Consider the following 27,214-nt stretch of genomic DNA (forward strand, 5'->3'; position numbering starts at 1 on the left):
TAAATGAAAAGGATTGATTAAACTGAAATACTGTTCTGTACCTCCAGTAATGTGACCAAGAGTTGCCTTTCACATAGTAAGTATTCAGTAAAAGCTTGTTGAATACATGAATAAACACAAGACATAGCAAGCCAGAATGGCCTCTCTGCATTTGGCAGGAGAAAGGAAAGCAATGTGCCCTCACACCAATCCCTAAATACCCTGCCACCCTTTCAGAGATATGACAGAGGAGATGGGATGCAGAATTGGAACAAATGAACAGTGATTCTGTTTGGACTTGCCTTCTTTTATTCTGATTGTGTGTGTGTGTGTGTGTGTGTGTGTGTGTGTGCTTCTCAACAATTCGTAGTGTGGCTGAAGAAAGCAGACACAGCTTTGTGTGTTTCCAATCCTTGCAAGCAAGGATTATATATTATATATATATGTGTGCATATACATAATATATGTATGTATATTTAATATGTATATATAATATGTAATATATAATATGTATTATATATATATTATATGGGACAGGAACAGAGTATGAGCCATACAAAAGATGTAATTTATTCTCATATTACTTATTGTATTGGATCGAACATATATTTCTATTCTTGCTACATCCTTAATAATATCAATGTTAAAAGTCCTCAAAAGAGAATTCTGCATTTGGATCAAATTACTGACCACAGTAGAGATGTTTTTATGTAGAGTATATAGAAATGAGATAAAAAGAGACATAAATTATTTATTTTCATTTTCTTTACCACCAGCTTCCTCTCCCTCCTCCCCAACCTACTTTTTATTTTCTTAAGATGACCATGTTTCTGGCTTTTAAAATTTTATATGTCTTTGAATTTGAATTCTGATAATCATTCGTGAATTATCCCCACTCATTTGAAAGTACAGTTTTCTCTATTTGTTATTATCGTGTATTTTAGAATAGTGATAGGTTTAAATTTTTTTTAATTTGTTTGTTTTAATCATCAGATGTTTATGGCAGTGTGAAATTTCATCTTATCTGTTATCTTTTACATTGCTGACGATCGTGAGTTACTTCATCTAGTTTGTCAGGACACAAATTTAATGGACCAAATCCCCACACATTTTTGAGACCTTTCATCACCTTGTACCAAAATCCCAAAATGCAGGTGCTGTGTGCATTGCACATAAGTTTTTTGATCAAACTTAGAAAGATTATGAAAAATACAATGTGATTGTATTGCCAGAAAACTTAATTGAAGAGTTTAATAGGGAACCGTTTAAGTTCTGTAAGGCTTTTCATTTTTGTTGACACAATTTTATTGCTTCTCTGGTGCCCATAATATCTACAAGGGAAAAATAATTCTTAGCTCAAAGCTAGACGGGATTGCTAGTCAAATCTTCCCTCAACAAAAATGGTCTCTGTCACTGTGTGTCACAAAGAAGGCAATAGAGTTTGCTAGAACAAAGTGGGTTCTGCTCTCTGACTCTCTTTCCGAGGCTCTGTTTTACACTGTGTATAGTTATTTTGGTGTCTCTTGACCCTTTGCGGTCCTTCCCACTCCCCAGCGCTCCTCCCCTATTCTCTTCATGATGCTCTTCGTTTCCACCTTCTGAGAGGTTGGTAAATCCTAGCTTAACTCCTTGATTTCCATCCCCGTTCCCACTGCTCTTCGGAAACCCACATCCAAGTCCATCCTAGGACACCTCCTGCCTCACTGTCTTTGGCCTCTTACTGTTTTCCCTGCCACCGGCTCATTCACATCATCACGCCAGCATTCTCTCCATCATCCTGCTGGTGAAAAGCCTTCCTGCACACTGCCTGCCTCTGTGTATTGCCCATTTCTCTGATCCTTTTTACAGAAGAACTCCTCAGAGATTTGTCTGCACATGACATCTCCATGTTCTTCATCTTCATTCTTTCTTACACCCCATTCAGGGGGGCCTTGTCCTTACCACTCCACAAAAGATCAAGGCCTCTGAGGACCCGTTCTTTGGCAAATCTACTGGTGAGTTCCTAGTCGTCCTCAGACTAGACCAACCAGCAGCTTTTAACAAGATGACCTTTCCCTTCTTGAAATGTCTCTTTCACTAGGCTTTCCACACTCCATTCTCTCTTGATCTTCTCCTACCTCGTTGACTCTTCTTGCTTGGTCTTCTTCACTGCCCCCTCCTTCTTTCAGAAGGGAACAGTGGGAGTGCCTCCACGGAGTGCAGGCAATAAAGAGAGAGCAGTCCCTATAGGGAATTTAAAAACAATAAAACTGAAGGAAAGTTACCTGTTTGATTATTATTTTTGCCATGCACAGACAATTCCAAACAATATCAATGATAAAATATTTCTCCCTTCTGGAAAAGATTGCTCATGGGGTCCCCTGCTTTGATATGCCCCTGTGTAGGCATGTAGGCCAGGTTCAGTCAGGGACCCTCATTCTCTAGGTGATCTTATTCAGTCTCATCTCAAGGACTTACTCTACCATCTATATGTTGACCTCTCCCTCCCTCCTCCTCTCCCTTCCTCCACCCATATCTGCCTACTTGACCCCTTTACTTGGATGTATAAACAGAGCATCTCAAACCAAACATGTTCTAAACTACAGATTCCAAACTTTCTCCCTCCTGACTTGTTCCATCTGCATTTCCCCTCATCTCAGTAAATAACATCTCCATTCTTCTGATTTCTTGGGCAAAAAAACATCGTTCTCTCACTTGCCTCATCAGACCCATTGGCAAGTCCTATCTGCTCCTCGTTTGAAATACGTATCCGTTCCGCGACTCCATCTTTGGTCTGAGTCACCACCTATATCTTGCAACGTCACCAACATCTTATTTGACTTGACCTTTCTGTGTGATTGTATGCTTGTGCCTCATACTTCTGGAAAAGTTCTTGTCCTTCGGCCACTATTTTACCAGTCACTCCAAGGTCCTGTGTTTACCTCTTTTTCTCTGTCATTATCTTTTATCATGTTTCAGTGATCTTCAGTGCCACTTCTTAATTTTCCTTTCTTAGAGTTCTCTCCTTAGAAATTATCTTCCATACTGTATGCGTTCTTCCTGAGATTTACTCACAGGTATTAGCTTCCAAGTATTTGGAACCCAGTCTTCTCTTTTAAGATCTAGTTTCATAAACTGAAATGTTTTCCAAATAACTCTGCTCTGATTCATGTCCAGAATTGAACTCATCATCTTTTCTGTCATCCCAATCTTGGACTTTTGAACTTTCTTTTTCTCTCCAGTGCAATCACTGTTCTTCTTTTATCCGTGATTTTTCTAGACAGTAATGGATGGAGGTGCGGTGCATGTTTCAGTACCCTTTTTTTTTAATAACAAAACTTTTCCTCTTCCATTCCATCTTCCACACAGCATCCCAAAGATGCAAATATGATCATGGCACCCCCTGCTTAAAACTTGCCGAGATCAAGGGACCCTTTGCCAATACTTTGCACTCAGGCAAAGGAGAAAAAAAAAAAAATTGGCCATGTCTCAGGAACCATTTTTTTCTACTGCTAATACAGTCCAAAGAAAGCAATGTGCCAAATCTCATCAATCTGTTTGCTCATTAATGAATGATTTATTAAATAAACATTTCATGGGTATGCATAAGTATTGTCTTGAAAATTCATAGCACGTTCCAATAGTACATTTTTCACTCTTGGCTCCAACCTAGCCTTTCTAATCTTCCTTTTCTGGGGCTATGCATACTTTCACTAACTTTCCCTCTCCAGACTTATTTTACTTATGTTTGTATCCATCATTGCCTAGGTCAATTCTCGTAAGTGTAATTTGGGGTATATGACCATATAAATTCGACCATTCCTAATGTGGTGAAATGTAGAAGACTCCAAATAGTGAAAATCCAAGGATTATTTACATATAATTTAGGAAACTTTTCTGCGTCTTAGGTTAATGGTAAATTTATTTCAACAATTATAGTGTTGATAAAAAAGAATTGATCTAGTCATCTGAGGATTTTCTTTTATAGCCATATATAATTCACAAAATAAATAAGCCTGCATGTGAGAAGCAGTAACTTCCCCCATATATATAACTGTATAGAGGAATTTATTATAAGTAGTAATGGTACATTCCATGTCAGCATATTTAAGACCTTAAATATTTAAAGAGTATGATACAAAGATTGTATTTCCTGGAGGTGTTGATAACAACAACGTACATTTCATCCTTAAAATGACTTGCCGTGGCAAGCAGAAGAGATTTTATCCCCCCTTTACAGATGCGAAGACTGGCTCCTGTATGTTAATAGGTCTGTTTAAATTTACAGAGATGGAAGCTCAAGTTTTCATTCCCATTCCATACATTTCCCATTTAACGTTGCCTTTGTGAAAGCTCTAGAACATTTGTTTCTGGTTCGTTATGAATTCCTTTGAAGAGAAAGCAAGTGTCATGTGCTTTGATGTTGTGCTTGGTCAGACGTATGATTGAGGTGACTATATTGTAAGGAATAATCTAGAAAATTAAGCAAACTCTGTGTTTGTGTATGAATGGAGATGTGTAGGGTTTTGGAGACTGCCACATTTACAAATCGGTATATTCTGAGGCTGTTTATGACTTCTCCTTAAATTTTTCTCTTGATGAAAGGCCAGTGGTGGGGGTGGGGTTTGGAATTGGAAAGGCAGGGTCCCTCTCTTCCAAGAGGAAGCCTAGGGCTGACTTGGATATCACTACCAGTCTAAAGAGTTCATCCTCTTTACTTTAACTTTTCTAAATGGCCAAACCAGTGTGAATCGAAGTCTTTATAGCTTGGTACACATACCACTTTTATAACAGAATGTAAAATTTGCTTTGGGATTAAAAAAAACTTTCAAACTACATGCCTTAGGAAAATAACGTTTAGTCTTGTTAACATTTGCTCTTTCCAAAATATCTACACATATAATAGTGATATTTTAAAGGTCTAAAATACTAACTTAGCTGATAGAGAGTACGGCACCTATAAATATAACCTAAAAAGTCATAATATCAAATTGATGTTGTCTTTCCTTTGAATAACTTGTAGTCAGCAGGATGGACCAAAGCCAGAGAAGAATCGTGCAAGAGTGCAGCTACTACCTGTTCAGTACTAGACGCTTTATATTCTTTATTCCTTATCACACCTCATTTACATATAGGATCCTTAATTTCAGGGGGCTAAGTAACTTGCTCTGCCAAATAGCTAGAAAGTGTTGGAGCTGGGAGTCAAGTCCAAGAGTATCTGTCTCTAAGTCCATGTTTTTTCTTTTTCCTTAACGCAAATATACGCATAGCAGTTGTCTGTATTCTCTTAATGAAACAGTGTTTTGAAGAACACAGGCTTCTAAGGGCCAGATAGCTACAGAAGAAGAGGGCAATTTTTATGTCACTGCTGGCTCACCTTTTATCTTTGTTTGCTCAAAATTTCAAGCAAAGAGAATGAATTTCAGTTAAAAAAATTACCATTATTTCAACACGGAGTGCCTCATTCTGGTTCTTCCCAACAAGAGTGAATGATGGTTCTCTGAAACTAATGATGTGCTACATGTTGGCTAATTGAATTTAAATTAAAAAAAAAAAAAAAAAAAGAGTGGATGCTGGTTTCATGGATCACGACTCCAAAGAAGTATGCCCAAAGACTCACTGAATGTGACTGAAATAAATCAGAGTTTTGTTTCAAAGTTGTGAAACTGATTAAATTCTGTAATTGTTGTAGTAATTTAAAAACAATGCCGTCTTAGAGGGAGGCACCTATCATTGCTAACGTCTTTGAGGTGAAAGCATAAGAGAGGATATAGAAGCTTCCAAGAACCAAATAATATGATGAATCAAAGAAATGCAACTTCCCTGAGAGTAAATGATACCCTTGTAAGGAGACTTTGAAAGTGGTGAAGGAAATAGTGATAAAAATGCACTGCTGGATAAACATTTATTTTCTTTTCATTTAAAAAAATAATTTAAAAAGGCTTTTGACCTAGCATGTGGCTATTCAGAAAAGTTGGTAGCTGTGGAGTAGAAAGAGAGGCTTTCATAGGTGAAGAACTTGCTGTGTGCTACAAAGCCACGGGCTGAAATGAATAGCCAGTGCCCGGCAGAAGCAGAGGCTATCAGTGGGTAGAGTAGGGTTCAGTGTGTAGACCAGAGGTGTTTCCTATGTTGATGAGCCACCTCACAAAGCCAACACAATATGCTAAAGAATGAGAATCGTTTCAGACAATATGGAGATTGTGATGAATCCTGTGAGGTCTTAGGTGCAGATCACTGGGTAACTGACAGATGGGAACACGATGTTTCCCCTAAGTCACAACAATAGAATTTTGGTCTCTTAAATTCAAAGCAGTCAGAAATGAAACAGAGTCTAACGTGGAGAAATGCATTAGAAATTAATAAATTTAAGAAAAAATACTTCAGTAAGAGCACTTTCAAGTAAGACACATTAAGAAGTTGTATGAGTAATTTATTGAAACTAATTGATATCAGGAACTTATTAAATTCTTTTGAGGTCCCATTACACTGAGGTCATAGATGATTCAAGAAGCAGAAAGAAGTGATCACACTTTCCTGGCCTAGAGGCCCCAGGAGATACTACTCCCTTACTATATAAAAATAACTTCTGGGTAAAACCAGACAGGGCAGGGCAAAGGAGCTTTACTTTTCCAGAAAATAAAAAATTACAAATCCAGCCCCGTTCAGATAATTGACACTGGAGCATCCAATGCACTTCAATCTGTTACTGCCTAGAAGAAATAATTTAAGAGAAAGCACTGCAGGTCAACAAAGATGATGTTGCTTGGTTACTCAAAACCATTTGGTAGCATGCTGAGTTGCTCAGCTTTTTAGAAGAGCACTCTTTGTATCCACATAGGAAAAGGATGGAGACCACTTGAAACCATTTTTAATTGCAAACCTGCTTCATCTGAAAATAGGCTTCACTTTTGCTGTGCACAGGCAAGTTCAGAGGTCTTTATTAAAATGTAAACTACCGGAACGCCTGGGTGGCTCAGTCCTTAAGCATCTGCCTTCAGCTCAGGGCGTGATCCCGGAGTCCTGGGATCGAGCCCCACATCAAGCCCCACATCGGGCTCCCTGCTCCACTGGGAGCCTGCTTCTTCCTCTCCCACTCCCCCTGCTTGTGTTCCCTCTCTCACTGGCTGTCTCTCTCTGTCAAATAAATAAATAAAATCTTTAAAAATAAAATAAAATGTAAACTACCAAGGTAATAAAGAATGTTGAATTTGACTTGTTCTTTTAGATATTGATCTTGTTGTGATGAATTTGCTTCGAAGGAGTTTGAACTGCTTTTTTAGGAGGTGGGAAATTCAGGTTTAAGGCATCCTGGCCCAGGAGTCCTGGGGGCTGCCTGGAGGCAACGATGTTTGGGAGAGAGTATGGAGCTTTGGTTCAGACAGACTAAGTCCAGATCCTACTTTTGCTACTCTCTGCCTTTGGGGAAAAAAATTACTTAAAATGTCTGAGCTTTAATATCTCATCTTTTTATAAAAACAGTGATTTTTCTGTACAAATTTACTGCAAGGATTGAGTAAGAAAATGCATGTTATGTGCTTAGCACCTAATGGGTTTCCTACCAAATATTCACTTATTATTTTAAAGTTAGAGTGCTGCAAATATATTCTCTTCTATATTAGAGTCTCGGAAATATCCTGTAACAATGAATCACCTATCTGCAGTAAAGGTAGGAGGGATTTCAAAAGGGAAATGGGGAGGAGAAGGTAGGAGAGTTTTTGAAATGTGGATGCTTTTTTAGAATTTCGTCTTTCCAGGAATTGGACTCTTTTCTTTTTCTTTCTTTTTTTTTTTATGGATGGAAGGAAAGTGGAACCCAAAATGTTTCCTAGGACTACAGAAAATGTTTCTCTTTCTCGTTATTACTTTAGACTAGTTGGCTTAATATTTATTCTGTTTAGTGTGTTTAGTGATACATATTCAATGTGCTATGCATTTTGCTAAAATAGTGATACACTTTGTGATTTAACGCATTAGCAAATCACCAGGAGGAGATGAGATGTGAACATTTTGTAGGCAGATACTGTCTTAGTACTATCCTTGGCAGCTTGAACATTCACCCAGTATTTTAAAAATTTACTAAACTTATACCAAATGGTTCCCAAATTTTGCTGATAAGAATACAGAGAGCTCATGACTGTTGTGATCATGAAATGCAGATTAGGTTAGACTTACTCCCAAATGAAAGAAGCATTCTTAAACTTAGAGTTCTCTACTTATGAATCTAGACTGTTCCCAAAAAATTGAAATTCCAGATCTTTCCCTGATCATTAGATTTGTATTGGTTGTAGTTTTTTTTAATATTTTAAAAATTTATTTAAAAATAATTTAAAAATTTTAAAATATTATTCCGAATAGCAGAATAAAATATTATCCCGAAAAAAAAGATTTGACATATGAAAATTTGATCATTTTTTAACTAAGATGAAATGCCTAAAAGTTATTAGTTTACTTACCAGAATAATCATTCGTATAAGAGAAGGGAAAGGTGAAAAGGAGTGATGCAGTGGATAGGTTTATGAGTTGGGATGGCAAGTAGGGGGAAGTGAGACAGAGCCTTGAGAACCTTCTGTTACATAGTTAAAGGGAACAGGAAGCCTAAAAATTTAGGTTTTTAAACATTGTCTTTGGAAATGTAACCATTTGGGTTAGGCCAGGGGAATAGGTAGTTACCAGAATTCAGGCCAACTGAGAAACATGAACACAAGACAAAATTGCAGAATCAAAAGGAAAGCTACTTTTAGGATTTAAACAATATGGCTTAGTGTATCATTGTGGCTAAGCTACCTATCCTCGAAATAAAAATGCGTGGGTTCAAATCGTGGCTCACCACTTGCTAGCGGTGTTCCAGTGCACATAAAGGGCATCAGTCAGTACCTGGCACAGAGTAAATACTCTGTGAAATGTTGTTGTTGATGATGGTGATTGTGATGATCGATACACTATTCCACAGAAAATGGGACCGATTACTCCCACATTGTGTTAATAAAAATAGAGTAATTTGGTACCATTTTCAAATGTGTGATCATCACCAAATTGACAGAATAGAGTAGAATACTGGATAAATTGTCAGTGGTATTATTTTTAAATAGTATTAAATAGGAAAGGTCAGGTGCTAGAGAACACAAATTAGTAATCTAATTAAATCACCAGCAAAGAGACAGATCGTGTTAACAGCAGTCAAATTTGTTATTACAGAGCAATTATTAAAGTGAAATATTGAAAGATGCTATGTATCATTACTAGGTTTTAAACATTTCATTTACACAGGCAGAAAAGTATAGATTAATCAGTTCATTTGTTAAGTTAAAAGCTCCTTTATTAAAATATTTATATCATTTGTATAAAGGGAACAGCATTGTTGAGGACATAAAAAATATTCTGTGGCACTCTGAACTACATTCCTTTACAAAATTATTTGCACAAGTTGCTCCCAATGGAACAGTTTCCAAGTACCACATATCCTAATTTGTGAGATTAAATAACAGTTTCTGGTTTTGACATTTTGCACATTTCCTTAAATCACTCTCAAACAAAATGATTTCAGTGTGGCACCAAGCTATTATTCAGTTGCATCATATATTCAAGGAATGTATTGTTTTATGAAATGTTGGAATTTTTACAAGACTAGTGAAAGTTGCTTTCTTCCGTATCTCCCCCCCCCCGCCCCCCTGCCCCGTCCCCCTTGGCTGCCACTTAGTTTCGGGACTTCACTAAGACTAGGAAACCTTTTATAGCCTCCTTGATACTGTGGTATTACAACTGGATACGTCCAGACATTCACAGCCTTTATACCAGGCTGAACTGGGTTCCCTTCCAAGCTCTGTCAGTTTCAAACTTGGGAACCTGGGGCAAGTGACCTTAACCTCTTTAAGCTCCAATCTCCTGACTTATAAAATAAAGATTAACATTTTCCTCATGACTTTACCATGAGGATTACATGACTGTTTTTCAACATTTATTTATTTATTTTAGAGAGAGAGCATGCAAGGGGAAGAGGGTATAGGGAGAGGGAAAGGAGAGAAGCCGACTCCCACTAAGGGGGAAGCCCGCCTGTCACAGGGCTCGATCCCACGACCCTGAGATCATGACCTGGGCCAAAATCAAGAGTCAGGCACTTAACCAACTGAGCCACCCAGGCACCCCTTACATAACTCTTTTACATGAATAGGTCATCAGAGTACTGGAAGAAATACACACTCAGTAAATTGTCATTTTTAAATTTTTATTTTCATGAATCTTAAAAGAGTAGTGGTCATTTGGTCAAATTTACTTAAACACTCCTGATACCTGTTTAAGTATCTGATACACTGAAATGTGTATGTGTGTGTGCATGTGTTTGGAATGATAAGGATTCTTTGATAAATTATATTTTCTTTCTAGAGAAGAGTGAAAGAAATGGTTTAATACACACTCACACACATTTATACAGATAATCTCCTACTTACAATGGTTCAATTTAACATTTTTCAACTTTACGATAGTCAAAAGTGGTAAACATTCAGTAGAAACCATACTTCGAGTTTTGAATTCTGAGCTTTTCCGGGGCTAACTGTATGTGGTAAGATTCTCTTTTATCATGCTGGGCAGTGGAAGCGAGCCCCAGCCCCCAATCAGCAGGCACTTGCAAGGGTAAACAACCAGTAAACTTGGAACCGTCCTGTGCCCACCCACCCATCCTGTTTTTCACTTTCAGTGCAGTTTTCAATGAATTACAGGAGATATTCAACACTTCATTATAAAATAGGCCTTGTGTTAGATGATTTTGCCCAACTGCACGCTAATATAAGTGTTCTGAGCACGTTTAAGATAGGCTCGGCTAAGCTATGATGTTCAGTGGGTTACATGTATTAAAAGCATTTCGACTTGAGGTATGTCCAACTTACAATGCATTCGTGGGGACTTAACCCCATCATAAGTGGAGGAAGATCTGTATATGTAACAGAATTAGTATCTGTGTTTGGTATAATTGAAAGGGCTTTGGATTTTGAGGCGTGAGGCTCTGGGAAGATTTTTATAAAATTCTCGTCTTGAGATTCATCTGCTTCCGCGTATAGGGCGTAGATTCGTGTTTGAATAGAAGTGTCCTGGTGACTTTGACCTGCCTCGCTTTGTCCTTAGCTGAGACTCTGTGAAGATGAGAGTTCTTGAGGAACTCACAGTTTACTGGGGAAATATGCACGAACCATGTAAAAAGTTATAATACATCCTAAGTTCTGAAACATATTTATAAGCTAATTGTTATGGGAGCACGGAGGAGGCGGCACTTGCTTTCGGTTTTGAGGGGAGAATAAGAGTTTAACAAGAGAGAAACAAAAAGACATTCACAAAGTAAAAGAAACAACACTGGTCAAGGCATAAAGATCCAAGAGGTGCCAAGAGGAAGAAGGTGGGTTTCTTGAATGACATATTGGATGGATGTCAATACTGTGATCGATCTGGAAGTTATTTGGATTTATAAGCAAGAAGTAAGGATGAATTCTTCCTTTCGAGACTAATTTAAGTTCTGGTTATTAAAAAAAAAAACAAAAAACATGATGTTTTTTGTTGTTGTTGGGACAAAGACACTGAGGGTTTATTATCATTCTTTTTAAATAGATTAGCCCCAGAGGCCAAAGGTGTTGTACATAGCAGGAAAAACAATCAGTAAATACAATAATAGTGCCTTGGTGTGCACTTCTATTTTCCAGGTTAATTATTTGTTTAATTAAAGCCTTCAGAATCAACCAGAGATGCTGATGCCCAGAAATATTAGATAAACATGAATCTCTTTGGCGGTGTAAGAATTGTGTGACGATCTTTTCAACCTCTCAATACAATCCAGCCTTTTCTCACTTTGAAGACTAGATCACATTGCATCTTTATTTGTATTTTTTCTCTTATAATTGTTGATTATTTGTACAGTTATATCTGCATATCACCAAGGAAGGAATTGAGGCTTAGAAAGGTTAAATTATGTACCTAAGTTCCCTTACCTAGAAACTGATGGAGCCATGAGTGGTGCTCGGGCAATTCTGTGTTCTGGAGAAAAAAGTTCTTGCAATTTTATGAGAGATTAGACTGAAGAGACAAGGACTTCAGGGCAGGAAGATTGTTGTGGAAGCTACTGAAGTTGTCAGTAAAGAGAAGGTGACAGAGAAATAGAGAAACACACGTGACAAGAGACATTGCCGTAGAATCAACAGTGTGGGATGACTTGGTGTGGAGAAAGAATGAGACATTGAGGGTGATTTCTGAGGTCCAGTCATTTTTTTTTATAGATTCCCCCATAACAGGGAACACAAAGGAAAAATGGAGATAGATGAAAATAATGGCTTGTGCTCGGGCTTGAGTTTAGCAAATCAGGACATTGTTGGCGCTTCTGCTCGGAGCTCAAATAAAAGATGAGAATACAGATGTGAATTTACTGACAACTTGGACATGTTCTTCAGATTTCCTCAGGTCCTTGTTTTTTGTTTTTTGTTTTGTTTTGTTTTTTTGTTTTTTTTCTGCTGTAGTCTCTCACCTCAGCTCTCAGATATTGAAGTTTTTTTTTTTTTTTTTTTGCTTTTTTTCTTTTCTTGCTATCATGACAGAGAAGTAAAAGTATCCTCATAATTTTTGCAATGTGCCATTGCCATTATAACACATAGTCCTACAAGGTAGGCCTGGCCAAATATCCAAGAAGTAAAAATCAAGTGAGTCTTCTGCTTCCATATTGTGTCTGCATTGCTCTATTTGTTGCGTGCTGCCGTTGGAGAATGTTATCTAAGCTTACTCATTTTGCTAACCTCTGTTCCCTGGGATGTGAGGTGTGCTGGAGTCTCACCTGAGCTCCACCTGGTGCTTATTTCTTTGAAAGTCAGACTTGGGGTTCTTGTGATGCTGTGACTGCAGAGCCAGACGTGGTGTGCTCATTATTTTTCACTCTAATATCCTCTGCAGAAACGGCCTCTTTGGGAGCCAGGACCTGTGAGGACGATCTTACGGAGCAGCAGTTGAGAGCAACCTCAGGTAAGTGGTCTAGTCCTTCTCAAAATCACATTTGTCCTAAGTGAGTTACATTTGCTACTCTCGTAATTTGTGTAATAAATGTATCTTTGGAACTTCTCTAAATAGAATTGATCAGATCTCTTATACAAATGAGTTAAAAGCAAAATGAAATATAAAATGACATATCTACTATATTTGGATACATATATAAAGTAACATCTTAAAGAACAAGCAACTTCTGCAGAATGATTTCTCACATCTACATTTACACACTGTGAAGTTTCACCTAAATGGTCAGTTTGTTACAAAGTATAACTCAAAAAGCCAGATACTGTTTTTCCCCAAATCAAACAACGTAGTTGGTGGGGTTATTTTGTGGTAATTAATGAATTGATTGGACTTTGTACACCCATGTCAACGCATTTACTGGTCCCTGTGCTGTGTGTGTGTGTGTGTGTGTGTGTGTGTGTGTGTGTTAAAAAAACTGGCAGCAATGCTTTCTTAGTTGCATTATATTCAGATAATTTAAGAGGAAATTCACTCTTGTTGCCACAACACACCTCATTTATTCCTGGCATGATCCCAATTTTCAGATTTCTACAATTGGAATGATAATATGCTATATAGGAAAAAAAGATTATAAAAAGTCCTTTGCACTCATAATGGGGAAATGAAATATGTTTTGCAAGGGAAAACATCCCTCCAGTATAAAGTCAGAATTTCTCTCTTTAAAAATTCTTTAAAGTTAAGTTCACCTTCACCTATGCATTCTCATGAATACTTTTTCATTTTTTATGTTATTTTCCCCTAGAAAACTGGAGAGCATATTTAAAATAAAATTGCATAAATCAGTTCGTCTCCCTCACCTACAGCCCAATCAGAGGATTTCATTAATGATCAGTTTGAGGTAATAGGCCAAATATCAAGACTATGACAAAAATATCAAACAAAAAAGAAAACACTCCCTGCCAATACAGTTATTTATCATTTTGTAAACAAGGGTACCATGATCTACACCTTCACCAAGGTCTCTGAGAAGCTTTATATTGAGATACTCTCATGCCTTCTGGATATTTTCATGGAGATGTTCTAGTGGGAAGTCCAATATAACAAATTCCAAATGGAATTTCTCATTTTTGCAAGACCGTTTCTTCTTTTTCTCCATCTTAACTGATGTCATCCTGCTATAAATGTAGTTATCCCAAGTAGGAAAACTAGGAATCCTTAATTTTACTCAAAATATTAGTGCCAGGGACTGTTGGGCTTATGTCATGAATAAGACAGATGACCTCTCTCTTTTTTTAGACAATATTTCTATACAAATAAAGACATTCTAGTCAGATTGCCATGAACACAATGGAGGAAGTAGAAGAGGTGATGTGCTAGAGCTTCTCAAAGTGTGGTTGCCCTACGGGCAGCATCAGGACAACCTGGGAATTGTAAGAATGCACATTCCCGGTCCCCATCCTACATTTACGGACTCAGAAACATTGAGGGTGGGCCTGGCAATCTGTAGTTAACAAGCCCTCCAGGTGATGTGATTCCCACTAGAGTCTGAGAATCCCACCTGTGTAACAGGTGATGAGCGTCTTTAGAAACAGTGGTCAGAGAAGTTCTCTGAGGAAATGACAGATTGGCTGAGTCCTAACTAATGAGAAGGAGCCAGTTGAGCAAATCTGGGGAAATGCCTTTTGGGTAGAGGTGGAAAGAAGTTGGTCATGTTCCAGGAAGAGAAAGAAGGCTAATGTCTCCGGAGAGAGGTTAGTGAATGAGTAGGTGAGTAGCATAAGGTACAGTCAGAGAGGGAGACCAAGGCCTGGTAATTTCAACCAGAGTAAGAAGTTGGTGTATGATTCTGAGTGAAAGAGGAAGTTTGGCAAGGTGCAAGCCAGACACTAGCTTGGCTTTATAGACTGTGCAGCATAATTGTAGGAAAGCAAGAGCAAGGCTTACCTAGTTATTAGACCATTTCAAAATCCAGGTAAGAGATTAAGTGTACTGGCAATGGAGATGCTATTTTCTTTGGGGGGGGATTTGACATAATAGAACTTGCTAATAGGTTGTATGCGTATGAGAGAGAAAGAGAAGAGTCAAGGAGGATTCTTCCTTTTGGTCGATGGTGATGGTACCATTAACTGAGATGGGGGAGATGGGAGAGCTGGGAGTTAAGGGGGAGTTGGGGGAGATAGGGGAGATGGGTGATAAACAGAGTGAGTTGTGTTGAGGGGGAACCAGAAGTTCTAATTTGGGCATATTAAGTTTGATATACCTTCTAGATATCCAAATGGAAATATAAAATTTAAAGTAATGGATCTGGATGCTATCATCTAGGCAGATTATTATTTTTCCTCAAGTTAGACTCCCTTTGCAGATAGAGAAGAGAATAGGGACTCGGACCAATGCTGCAGACACTCCAATATTTAGATTTTAAATGGAGGAGGCTTCAGCAAAGGGGAATAAGAGGGAACTTCTAAAGACGTAGAATAAAAAATCACGATAGTCTGAGGCAAAAAAATTTAAGAGAGGGACCTTTCTCAAGGAGAAGGGCATAGTAACTTCTGTTGAGCAAGCTTAAGTAATATGCAGACGAAAAAGTGACCCCTGGATTTCACAGCACAGAAGTCCTTGGTGGCTTTGAGAAGAGCAGTTGATTGGAAGCCAGACTGGGGAGGGTTGAATAATGAGGGTGATCTAGTTGAGAAAGAGAAAATGCAAACAACAAACAAAACCACCCGAACCAGACCAAAATCAAACCAAACAAACAAGTACTTTTAAAAAGTTTTATTAAAGGAGAATAGAATGGGAAAGCTTCTGGACGCCTCTTCTTCTCACAATTTTACTTCCTAAATTAAATTTAGTTTTCCAACCAATAAGTCTTGCCTGTCTTCTATATTCCAGGCACTGTTCCAGGTGCTTCTGGCACAGAAATAAACAAGATAATTACTGTTTTCTGTAAAGGTGTACCTATTAGGGGAAGTAGGCTATACACAGATAATTTTTACACACTAGGCTAAATTTTTGACATCAATGCATAAGAAAAGAAAAGTAATTAATTAATTAATTAAAAATTTAAAGATGTACTCAGAAACATTAATCTTTGTTCAACATTCAGGGAAGTGTTTTTGGAGAAAGAAGTAATTAATACTAGTAATAATACAGCTAGCATTTTTTCGTACTTATTTTGTGTTAGGCTCCATGCTGACTGATTTTTCTTCATTTATCTTATAACAAACCTATGAGGTAGGTGTTGCTAACCCCATTTTTATGGATGAGGAAACATATTTCCCCACGCTGGCCAGAAGGAAAAGTGGGAGTTATACAGTGGCAAAAAAAAAAAAAAAAATATTCTAGATAAGACAAGGAAATATAATGGTAGATCTTATAGGGAGGAAGAGGGCATTAATAATGGTTACATGTTTCTGGAACAGTGGTTCACAAAATATGGCCCTTGAACCAGAAGTACAGCATCACCTGGGAACTTAGAGATGTCGATTCTCAGGCTTCACTTTACACACACCAAATCAGCAGCTTTAGGGGTGGAACCCAGCAATCTGTGTTGTAACAAGTCTTCCACGTGATTCTGATGCCCTAAAGCTTGTGAAGACTGTTTTTGCAATTAAATGCTGGCTAGGAAGGGAAGAAAGATGAGACTGGGGTGGTAGACAAGGACCAGGTCTCTTGAAGGTATTCTTGCCATGTACTTCTAGAAGATCGAGCTTTTTCTTTGTAGGTGGTGGGCATTACTCTAAGATTTTAAGTAGGAGAGTCAGATTTAAGTAGATCAAATGGAGGATAGATTTGGATGGGGTGGGTCTGTACAGAGAGACAATGGAGGAGTTCAGGAAAGCATTCTTATAAGCTAGATGTCCAGAATAGAGGCTCAATATCTAAAGTTGAAACTAATACGTAAAATGTTTAAGTTATTCTCTGTTTCCTCCTTACCTGATTACTCCATGGGTTTAAAAAGTATGCAGTGTTTTCCTTAGACACCTCAGAGGGTTCCCAAACATAATTGTATAATAAAGCAATGGGAACCCAGCACAATTGGCTGGTGCTTGGATCAGAGGGCTATAACTGAAGTAGATTTGCCGAGAAATCATATAATTTTATAGAATAAATTAATAGTGATTTTCCAATTATTTTTTATTATTCCAATGGAAGTATTCTACACTAGTCACTCAAAAACTTTCCTTTCTTTTAAATATAGTTTATGTGTATGTGTAGAGGAACTTATAAGGTCATTATGTTAGGCGTGATAAAAATGCTGGGGGAAGTTATTATAACACACCTGTATAATATGAGACTACAGTAGTATTTTGTCTTCTTCCTAGTATTTTGAAACATTTAAAAATAAAAATGTATTATCGTTTATTTGAAAATTGGAAAGTCCTACAGGACCCTAATACACATTTTAAGCTTAAGTACGTTCATGTCATAAAGTTTAGCATATGAATAAATACTGTATATTTTTATATTCCATAAAGCAAAAGCATAATTAAAAATACATATACTATGAATACAACAGTATTATGAAATGTTACTAATATATTATATATAACTATTTAATAATATATATTATATATATTATTATATAATGATAAAATAAAGAAACCTATTGATGAAAATGAAAACTGCCTTAGCATCTTTATTTTGGAGTTTTATGTAACTTAGTGTCTTTATTTTGCAATTTTATAGAATGGAATTTTCCTTAGTTTTTAAGGCATTCCTTTAATACATATTACATATTAATACCTTAATAATATATATATATTTTCTGATAAAGCGCCTTACATTTTATGGCATTTTACAGTTGAGGAAATGTGGTATTTGAAAATTAGAATGTAGACACCCCTTCCTTTAACCCCAAATCCAACCTACAGTTTTCCTAGAAAGCTGTTTCTCCTCATTGATACTCTTGACTCTAAAGTCTATTTATAAAATGAATGTCAAATTTCTTTTAAAAGCTCTCTTTAAGAATGAAAGTGAGCTTTTTTCCTGCCTTGTATGAAACTTTATGGTGTATATAAGTTACCCTTTGATTATTTTTTGCATGATTAAAAATTTGCAAAGTTCTATGGCTCCAAAGAGCCTACCTGTAATAAACGGCTTACGCCTTCCAAACCACAAAACAGGCCTGAATTGCTTGAGCATTAGAGCTAATTGCCTGCCTACTTCAAAGGAAGAACCAGAAAAGAGAGAGGGGGAAAAGTCACAGAAGCAGAGGCAGTGCAGGCAAACCCCCCTCCAGAGGTTATGAGTTGTGGCTTGGAAGAGCCGGGCAAAGTTATAGCCTCAGAACTGCTGTTTGCGATTAAGTTGATGGGGAGAGTCTGCCCCACAATCTTTCCCTGCTGCTGACACAGAGTCTTTGTTCACATTCAGATTTCTCAAACTGTTGCCAGGGTCAGGCTGAGGTCAGACACCACGGTGATGTATAGAAGAACATGTCTGGGAATTTCTCTCACACTTAAAACACATAGTGGAAAATGAGGAAGACCCTGCAAAAACTGTCTGATGAGACCCAGATTATACTGTAGTTTTTTCTTTTAGTCCCTTCGTGATTTTTGTTTTCTTCTCCTGACACACGATGGTTTATTAATGTGAGTTGCGTTAGCCCGTACCATTTTATGTCCCCTCAAGATAAGGACACTCAGTAGCGCTCTGACACTTCATTTTCCAGCCCTGGGGGAAAGGTCCAGTAAATCTACTCAAAGAAGTCTTGCATCCCTTCCCCAGGATGAGTTGAAAAGTAATTGCCATGGGCTGTCGTAGGTAGAAGGCTTGACACTGGATGTCACGTCACATGTGTGGACTTGGCAGGGAAACAGCCCGATCCAGTCATGACCTCAGCCTTCCAGCCCCCCAAACCAAGCCGGCCACGGTCCCTACCCAGGCTGGCCCCTGCCGGGACGAGGGAGCCTGTGTTTGATCAGTAATTATCACTGACGGGGTGAAAGCAGGCTAGAGCCTTAAGAAGTGTTGATTCTCTCCTCTTAAAGTAAAAATTTCATAGGTATTTGCCTGAAAAGGAAGCTTCCCCCAAAGCCCTCAGATGACTGACCCCCTCTACCACGGACCTCGGCTCTGCTTTTGTGCAGTGGCAAAGTGCAAATATGGAATAAATGGATTTGTATGGTGCCTTTGAGGACTCACAGTTGAAACAAACTCTTATTTCAAATAATGTTCTTGTTTCCCCCATTGAGCCCAGAACTGCCCCCCTTCTGTTGTTTCCTGCTCACACAGTTGCAGAGCCGGGCTGGCAAGTGAGGCACTAAATAGCGATTTTTTTTTTTTTTTTTTTTTTGTGCTCAGCTGCTACATATGACAGTGGATATTTCATTCTGCTGTCAGAACGTTATTAATAAAACATGGGGTGTGGAGAGGGCCACGATTTCCCCTTTCAATCACTATAGCATTTGCAATGAAAATTTTATGCAGTGTGTAATTTTCAGTTAATGCTTGACACTTAAAATGTCCGTAGCAGCGTTTTGTATGGTTATTGAAGGGTTAATTGTATCATGTTCTCTGCATAAAAGCTCTGCTTATCAAAAGCAAATAGAAGAGTGTATGCAAATGTGTGTCGATGACCTTTTGCCTTTCCAGGGTTAATTTATATGGTCATTAAAGATTTTATGAAATTGAGCAGCCTGGTGCTTCAAATCCCATTTTACCTTCTTCTCCTAATTTATGTAATTCCTACCTGAACAGGGGAATATGATTTTTATTTTTTGTGCTGCAATGAAAACAGCATGCCATGCTGTGGGGAGTTGCGAGTCTGGTTATCTGGCATTACTCAGATTGCTAAAAATTCATTAAAATGTGACATCAGCACAGTGAGAGACAAATGATCGCAGGATGAAAGAGAACAGTGGGCCTTTCACGGATTAGTGCTACACAGACCCAGCATAGAGGCTAACTGCATAAACAGATTAATCCACCAGCAGCGGCATGGCTAAGATTTACAGAATAATTAAATAGGGTTGAGTTACTATGAGGATTTCCATGTAATCTAGCTGGTGTGAACCCGTGAATGAGGTGTGGGGTGATGTGGTTGTCATAGAAGAAGTATACCTTCTTATGTTGTCCTGTGCCCTATATAGCTCCCCCTATGGAAGACACACACATGCACGTGCATGCACACGCACACACACACACATGCACGCACGCACCCCAGTGTAACTGAAGCTTTGAGATCCTACTCCGGCAAATTCCAAAAAATTCCCCTGGCGCCTGGGGACTGAAGGCAGGAGTAACACCTGTCTTATATTTAACCCGTCGTGTTCCCATTATTTCGCTAAAAAATTTTTTCCAAGAGTTTGGTTTGTTCTGTCATCTGTCCAAGTCCATGGAACAGTAGGTCCACGTAGTTTAGAAGTTTCTACTATTAAAATGACAGAATTGCCTTACGTGTATTCTTAAACCTTTTCTAGCTTCACCTGTCCTGAAAAATGATTTCTTTTATTTTAATTTAGTACAGGCACGTTTTCTCGATGGAGGTAAAAGAAGTTACTCTTGATGACAATTTGCATTGGTACAGCCAGCAGATTCTAACAGAGACTTGCGAATGAATGTTCTTTCTTCAGAGTAGAATGTCTGCAGATGATTCATAAAGCACACGGTTTTTAAATGGTCCCGTTTATTTTAGTGGGCATCCTTCTGGGGTTTTCAATCCTCCTGACTGGTCTCCTTTTCTTAACAGAAGAACAAAGTGAGGAAGTAGACGGAGCAGCTAAGCCTGGAGCAGTGGCCGAGGAGGAGGAGAAAGACACAAGTGAGAGAGACAATAGTGAAGGCAAAAACTCTAAGAAAGATTCTGGTAAGACGCTAGCATCCTTCACCTTTCTTCCCTCCACCCCATGCCTTGCAATCAGCCCTTCCGTCACCCCCACCAAAGCTTATTAAAAGCTTTTATTCATTTAAACTGTCTGAACATTCCCACTACTAGTCATTGCATGTGCATTTTGCATGTGATTTCTATCAGTCGCCTCCCATTGACCTATTTTTAATCATAACCATCTGACAGAAGAGATGTGGATAAGTTGAAGAATATTACAGGACGACCAGCGAGATTATTTTTTAATCAAATCAGTTTGTGTGCTTGTAATTTTTTAAGCGCCTTTCATTAATCTTAGCTATCCTTGTGAGTCCTCTGATGGCATATTAATTTTTCATAAGCACAGGATTACATATCACTTGAATTTTTTCATTCAGACCATGCACCCCCCTAAACCACGTAACCCTAAAAATAAATGTTATTTTTCCTTGCCTTTTTACAACTTACACTCAGGAATTTGCTCTTTTTAAGGGCATCTATTTGAGGCATTTCAAACAAAATCCAGTGGAAAAGTTTACAGATGATTCAGCCTAAGAAAGAGGAAATATCATTGAAAAGGGATTAGGTGCTGGGTAATTTTGATCTTCTAGAATAGACAAATCCCAGTAATGAAAGCTACTGTCTTTGAAAACAAACCTTCGTGTCATGACATTTACTTGTGCACAAACAAACCCTAGGCCAGCATCTGGTGTGGATACCTAAGGCTTTTTCTGTGTTTGATTTGGCAAATATATGACTTCATCCATGCTTTGTATGTATGAGATGGAAATCTATGGTCGCAATGAATATTACATTGGCTACTTTTGCTGCACGCTATACCTAGTTTTATTATGTTGGACTCATTGAAGCAGAAGAAGTGCTGAAACGGGTTCAAGCCTATTAGTTTCAGGTGCTCATCTATCTTTTCCTGGAATTCCAGTGACAGCTGCATATAAGAAGCTTGTGCTCACTATGAAGACATTGGCTTGTGCAAAAGTATCATTTTTTAACGTGCAAGTTTGTTTAAACCTGAATTAGCCCATATTTGTCATTCGTTCTTTGCATATCTAAGTGTTGCATTCCCTGCAAAAATTATATGAAGGGCCTCTCTGCTCCCCGCCCCACATCGTTCAATGCTGAGTTTCTCTCCAGAGTCCAGTGAGAATGCGCCACTTAAATTTGCATCTAGGATATAGTGGCTAACATAGGATCCTAATTTGATTTAAACAAAAAGGATCTAAGGTTGGTATGGAGCCTAAAGCAATGTAAAAAAAAAAAAAAAAAAAGAGATGCCATAGCTATATATTGGTAAACTGGCTCCTGAGGTTACTGACAAGGGATTTGAAATACCTAGTGATCAGTTCAGGTCAAGGGTAGTGCCATCTAAACCTCATTTGGAAATAATTGGAAATCGCAAGGTGGTCAGTGTATTCCTTCTCTAGGATGGACTTCATCAAGGCAAGCTGCTTGACTACTTCAGGGAGGGTAGGCTTCTGTCTGCATTCATTGGTGTCCTTCTCACAATCGTACTGAAAGACATTATAAAGCATGTCCCTCCCATTCCTTAAAAGCACGTGTAAAACACACGGGTAGCACATTAGTGTTAATGGAATAAATGCTCATGCAATACTTAGGCATATGACATTACGCTTGGTTTTATATCTAAGGACTTCCAAAGAACGGATTCTGGGAATCTCTTGAAAATGGATCTAATCTCACCATTGAGGAAGGAGTCTTATTTGGAACATACCACAGATGCAGGGGCTGTATCTCCATCAGCACGGTTTACCGCTCAGTATAAATAATGGGCTCAATCACTCCCTAATGGCCTGATGAGTTATTGTGCTTTCTTGGGTGCCTAATTGTACCATCCAGACAGGACTTGAGCTTCTGAGAGAATACAGAACATTGCATAATGTTAGTTGTTTAAAACGATTTTTTATCCCCGCAGAAATGCCTTCCCAGGTGTATCTATAGAAATGAAAATGGGATTTATGCCCCAACTAAAAGCAATTACCAGGATGCAAATATTGAGCCTCGAAACCTCCTGGACTTCAAAACGGCTCTTGTTACTGACAACCACCACGAACTTTTAACAAAGTTTTCTACTTCCTAAATTGAATCTGATTAGGTGAAAAAATTATTGCGTGGATTTTTCTCCCTTGTAAATATTTCTAACGATTGAATAACCACTTGTGTCTATACTGTTTTTTTTTCCGTATGTCAGTTATAAATGTCAAAAAATACTAGCAAACTCCTACATTAACCACTTTTTTAAAGTGTTGGATGGGAAAACAGTGTGACCCCACTTCAACACAGAATTTGTTAGGCAGAAAGGAATTAACACATGTTAGGAAGACTGTGTTTGTGTAAGCTGTTGTGCTGGTTGCTGACATTAATCTCTAGGACTGCAGCTTTCAAAATGAGACTTGGCAATATGCAAGTTATATTTGTTGAATATTCATTCATAATAGAAAAGCCTCCTAATGCCTCATTTATATTGTCATTTAAATCTAGTGCCACTTTAGATTAATTATAATCCAAATTATAGCTCTGTGCAGTACAAGAATTAATATAGAGTTTATCCAGATTAATACATTTGCATTGAAAATGTAATATGTCTCTGCCATGGCTAAAGGGACCACTTTTTAATAAGGGAGTAAACACGAGCAAAGATGGAAATTAACCTTCATTATTGCAATTAAAATTATCCTTTCATTCTAGTCTCATTAGAAAGAATACTGTACCAGTAATTATAATTTAGAATTATTTGTAGTTGAATAACATCCTCTGTTATATTCAAGTTTTATAGTATTCAAATTTTATCAAATACATTGATTGATAGATAATAACTCAGTTTTTTGTTTTATTGGTTTTTTTCCCCCCAGATTTGCTTTGAGTACATATGTGTTATTGGATTTTCCTCACTTGTTATGAGTATAAACCACCTTACAACCTTCCATATTTTAGGGATTGAAAGTATTAAGTAGGCAGCAACTGAATTGAAATGAATTATGTCATTTTTATATTAGCACTCTCATGCAAGCTAAATAATCCCATAACTGACAGATAATCACTGGCTCATCTATTTGGCAGTGCTTATTTGTAATTAGATTTCATTTTTTAGTTAAAATGCATTAAAATGGCACTGTTTTTTTTGAGAATATTGGGAGGTCTTAATAACACAAAATGAATTGTGATCTTATTTCAAAATTTTGTCTAAGGTAACAAACAGGGTTTACTTCAAATGAAGTTGCAGTCATAAACTATGAGTAACCACAAAACTTAATCAAAACCTTCCAAAATAGACAGGCCCTTATTTCATATATTTCTAGGATAAGACAATTCGGAAAAAGAACCCAGAATTGATGCCCTGCAATTTATTGGGTAGGCCATAATCCTTGAGATAGCTAAACCCCATTGAGTAGAAAGGCATGTGTGCATAAAATGTAACTTCCATCATCTTTGCAAAAAGTTCTGATGGCCTGCCTTATCCTCAAGAGTCTGTTTTTGTTGTTACTGCATCTCAGCTCTCTCTGCTTCTTCTTATCAACGGCATCCATTTTCTGGGTGCCTAGCTTCAATTGAGTGGGTTGCAGGGGTGGTGTGGGATGAAGCCCTTATTTATAACTTCTTTTCAATTTAAAATAAGATGGTCTTTAGGAAGCCCCTAGCTTGCATTAAGATCATGGTTTAATTAACTAAGTTAATTAGCCAAAAAATATTGAAGTTGACACATATATTGGGTGGAATACTATAACCAATAGTTACAGCAGTGGCCATGAAACAATGACCCTAAAATTGAACTCTCTACTTCCTTGATGCAATGTGGAAGGTCACTAAATTAAAAACAAGTATATTGTTGATGAATATTAACAAGGCAAAAATAAGAACATGGATTAATTAGACCAAGTATTTACACCAGTCCATAGCGTAGTCTTAGTAAAATGTTTCAAACCTTGGAAGGAATGTTTTTTGATCCTTTATAGTACCAGCGTTAGAATATATATGCTTATGAGAAGAGAGCCATAGCTATAAATTTAATAGATTTAGAAGTTTATGGAAGGTTTATTCTATATCTGATGTTCCATGGGGCCTGCAAGCAATCAGAGTCATGGAAATTATCTTTTAACTTGTGTGTGACAGTTTTTGATAGCATAGGGAATTGGACCAACTTATTATTTGGTCGGTCTAATTCTACCATGTACACAAAAGAATGATAAGGGGATATGATATAATATTATTCTCTTAAGGGAACATACGCTTACTCATTAATGGGGAACTTTTTAAGAAAAATCTTTCAGTTTCACAGGGAAAAGCAACTGATAGACATTTGCTGATTTAAATGACAATCATTTTATAGAACTTGATCTGAAACAATAGGGAATAAATTTTATTTGCAGAATACTATATGGCATATTGTCTTCCTAAATGTTTATTTTTAACACTTTTAAGACAATAGCACACAAAGGATGTTTTGTTTTGAGAAGAAAAAACGTATTTTTTGATGCCAGAATTAAGTATGAGATACACATTCCTGTTTTAACCTATCTTTTGGTTATCAAATACTTGGATATTGTTTAATCAATGTAATGAAATTATTCAATTAATCTCAAACTTAAGTTTTTTCAAATACAAATTTGATAAATTATTTTTTCAAATATTTACAAAGAATCTAAATTTCTCCAAGGTATGTGTGTGTATATATATATATATATATATATATATATATATATATGTATATGTATATGTATATATATATATATGACAAATGTACTCATTCAAATAAAATCTAGTGTTTGTAAATCTAGAAATCAAAGGCAGTGTAATTTGTTGAAAGTGCAGCACTAATTCTGTACCTACCACAAACCTCAAGGGGATAAAATTATTGTCATCGTGTCATTTAAATTCTATTTTAATTTTGGTCTCCTCAGAGTCAGTCTTACTTTTAAATTTCTTTCTGAATTTGAAATTCCTAAAATTATTTATATGTTCGAAAACAGGCTTCTCTATTCAGGACAGAAAAAGAACATATTTTCTGGTTCATTTTTACTTTGTTTCCATAACATCCTTGACCTTATTTTTAAATTAAAACTGGGTTATTTTGCAATAAGGTGCAATTTGTTCATTTATATGAACCGTATGTGGATTGAAAAAAAATCAAGATAAATCTTCATGCACAGCATACAATCAGATTACGCCTAGACTCTATATTTACGCGGGGTCTGATAGCAATCAATGGTTTAGCTTCATTGCATTTCAAGATGTATTTGCACCCAGTTGTCCAGTGATAGTGTCCTCACCCTGGAAATAATTTAGTTGCAAATTGACTGGAAGATGGTGAAAATTGAAAGTTAAAATTAGAAATACTCATAATAAACAGCAGAAAAAAGGTCAGATGATGCTGCGCTATGATGAGATTGGAATGGATGGTAAATGAGGTTTTGTGTTTGTCGTGAGATGTATGTGACATGCCTACCCAATGTCGCTGTAATATCCAGCCTCACAGAGGAGATTATCGGGAAAATTGATGCTGGAAAGAATTTTCTGTTAGATTGGGAAATTAGAATTGCACTCTTTTCTTTGACACGTGTGAAGCTCCCGCACATTACATTGCCCATCTAGGCAAAATTCTAAACCATCTTTAACGCCGAATATTCGGATTAACCTCATAAAACTATTGTCTTCTTGAGATTTGGACCATAATGTTATGTGTACAGCCAACTGCTGAAACATCTAAAATAAAGTATAAATCACTTAAAGCAGCAACAGATATGGAATGTATAGTAAATTTTTTAAATCCTATATTCACCATGTGAAAATATTATTTTCGTTTCTGAATTATAATTAGTCAGTTCTTCTTGGTATTTTGAAATGTGTTCAGCGTCCAAGAATTTTAGAAAAGAGATAAGTAATTAAACATTAGTAAAAGTAACTATTTTCTAAGTTAGCATTTGTGAATGGGAGTAGATTAGCTTTAATGTGATAAAGGCATTCTGAGACACCAGAGAGCATGTGTTATGGATGAATCTTTCAAGGTCACCTAGGGTTATCTAAACATGAGACAGGAGTACATTTTAAAATATATTTATAAAGCCCACTTAGTAGATAAAAAGAAGTGTGCTTTTTGCCTTTTGAGGTTCGCATCATTTAAAAGTGTTTGTTCAGTCATTTTTATGATTCGGTGGATTTAGAGTCAGAGCTATTCGAAAAAGATACAATTTTTCAGAATTTGATGTTGTGCGTCTTTTAAAATTGAGGTGTTCTATTCTTTTTTGGGAATCAGGAATAATCACACCAGAAAAGGAGCTAAAAGTCAGTGTGGGAGGGGGGACCCAGCCACTCCTGCTGGCGAAAGAAGAGGATGTTGCAACAAAAAGATCAAAACCTACAGAGGACAATAAATTCTGTCATGAACAGGTACAAGTGTTTTTTCCCTTTGCTGTGTAAACCTGTTTTATTGTTGTTATT

At 37.2% G+C, this 27,214-nt stretch overlaps 1 protein-coding gene across 1 annotated transcript in view; it reads left to right on the plus strand.

Annotated features, from left to right (window-relative positions):
* The window catches only part of ZFHX4 (zinc finger homeobox 4), a 175,965-nt gene that overhangs the window by 129,628 nt on the left and 19,123 nt on the right, over positions 1-27,214 (plus strand). The window contains 3 exon segments of the mRNA XM_044382737.3: positions 12,883-12,951; positions 20,630-20,746; positions 27,030-27,163. Of these exon segments, the coding sequence (XP_044238672.3) occupies positions 12,883-12,951; positions 20,630-20,746; positions 27,030-27,163 (320 nt within the window).

Source organism: Ursus arctos, unplaced genomic scaffold, assembly GCF_023065955.2.
Source record: "Ursus arctos isolate Adak ecotype North America unplaced genomic scaffold, UrsArc2.0 scaffold_6, whole genome shotgun sequence".
NCBI lineage: Eukaryota > Metazoa > Chordata > Mammalia > Carnivora > Ursidae > Ursus > Ursus arctos.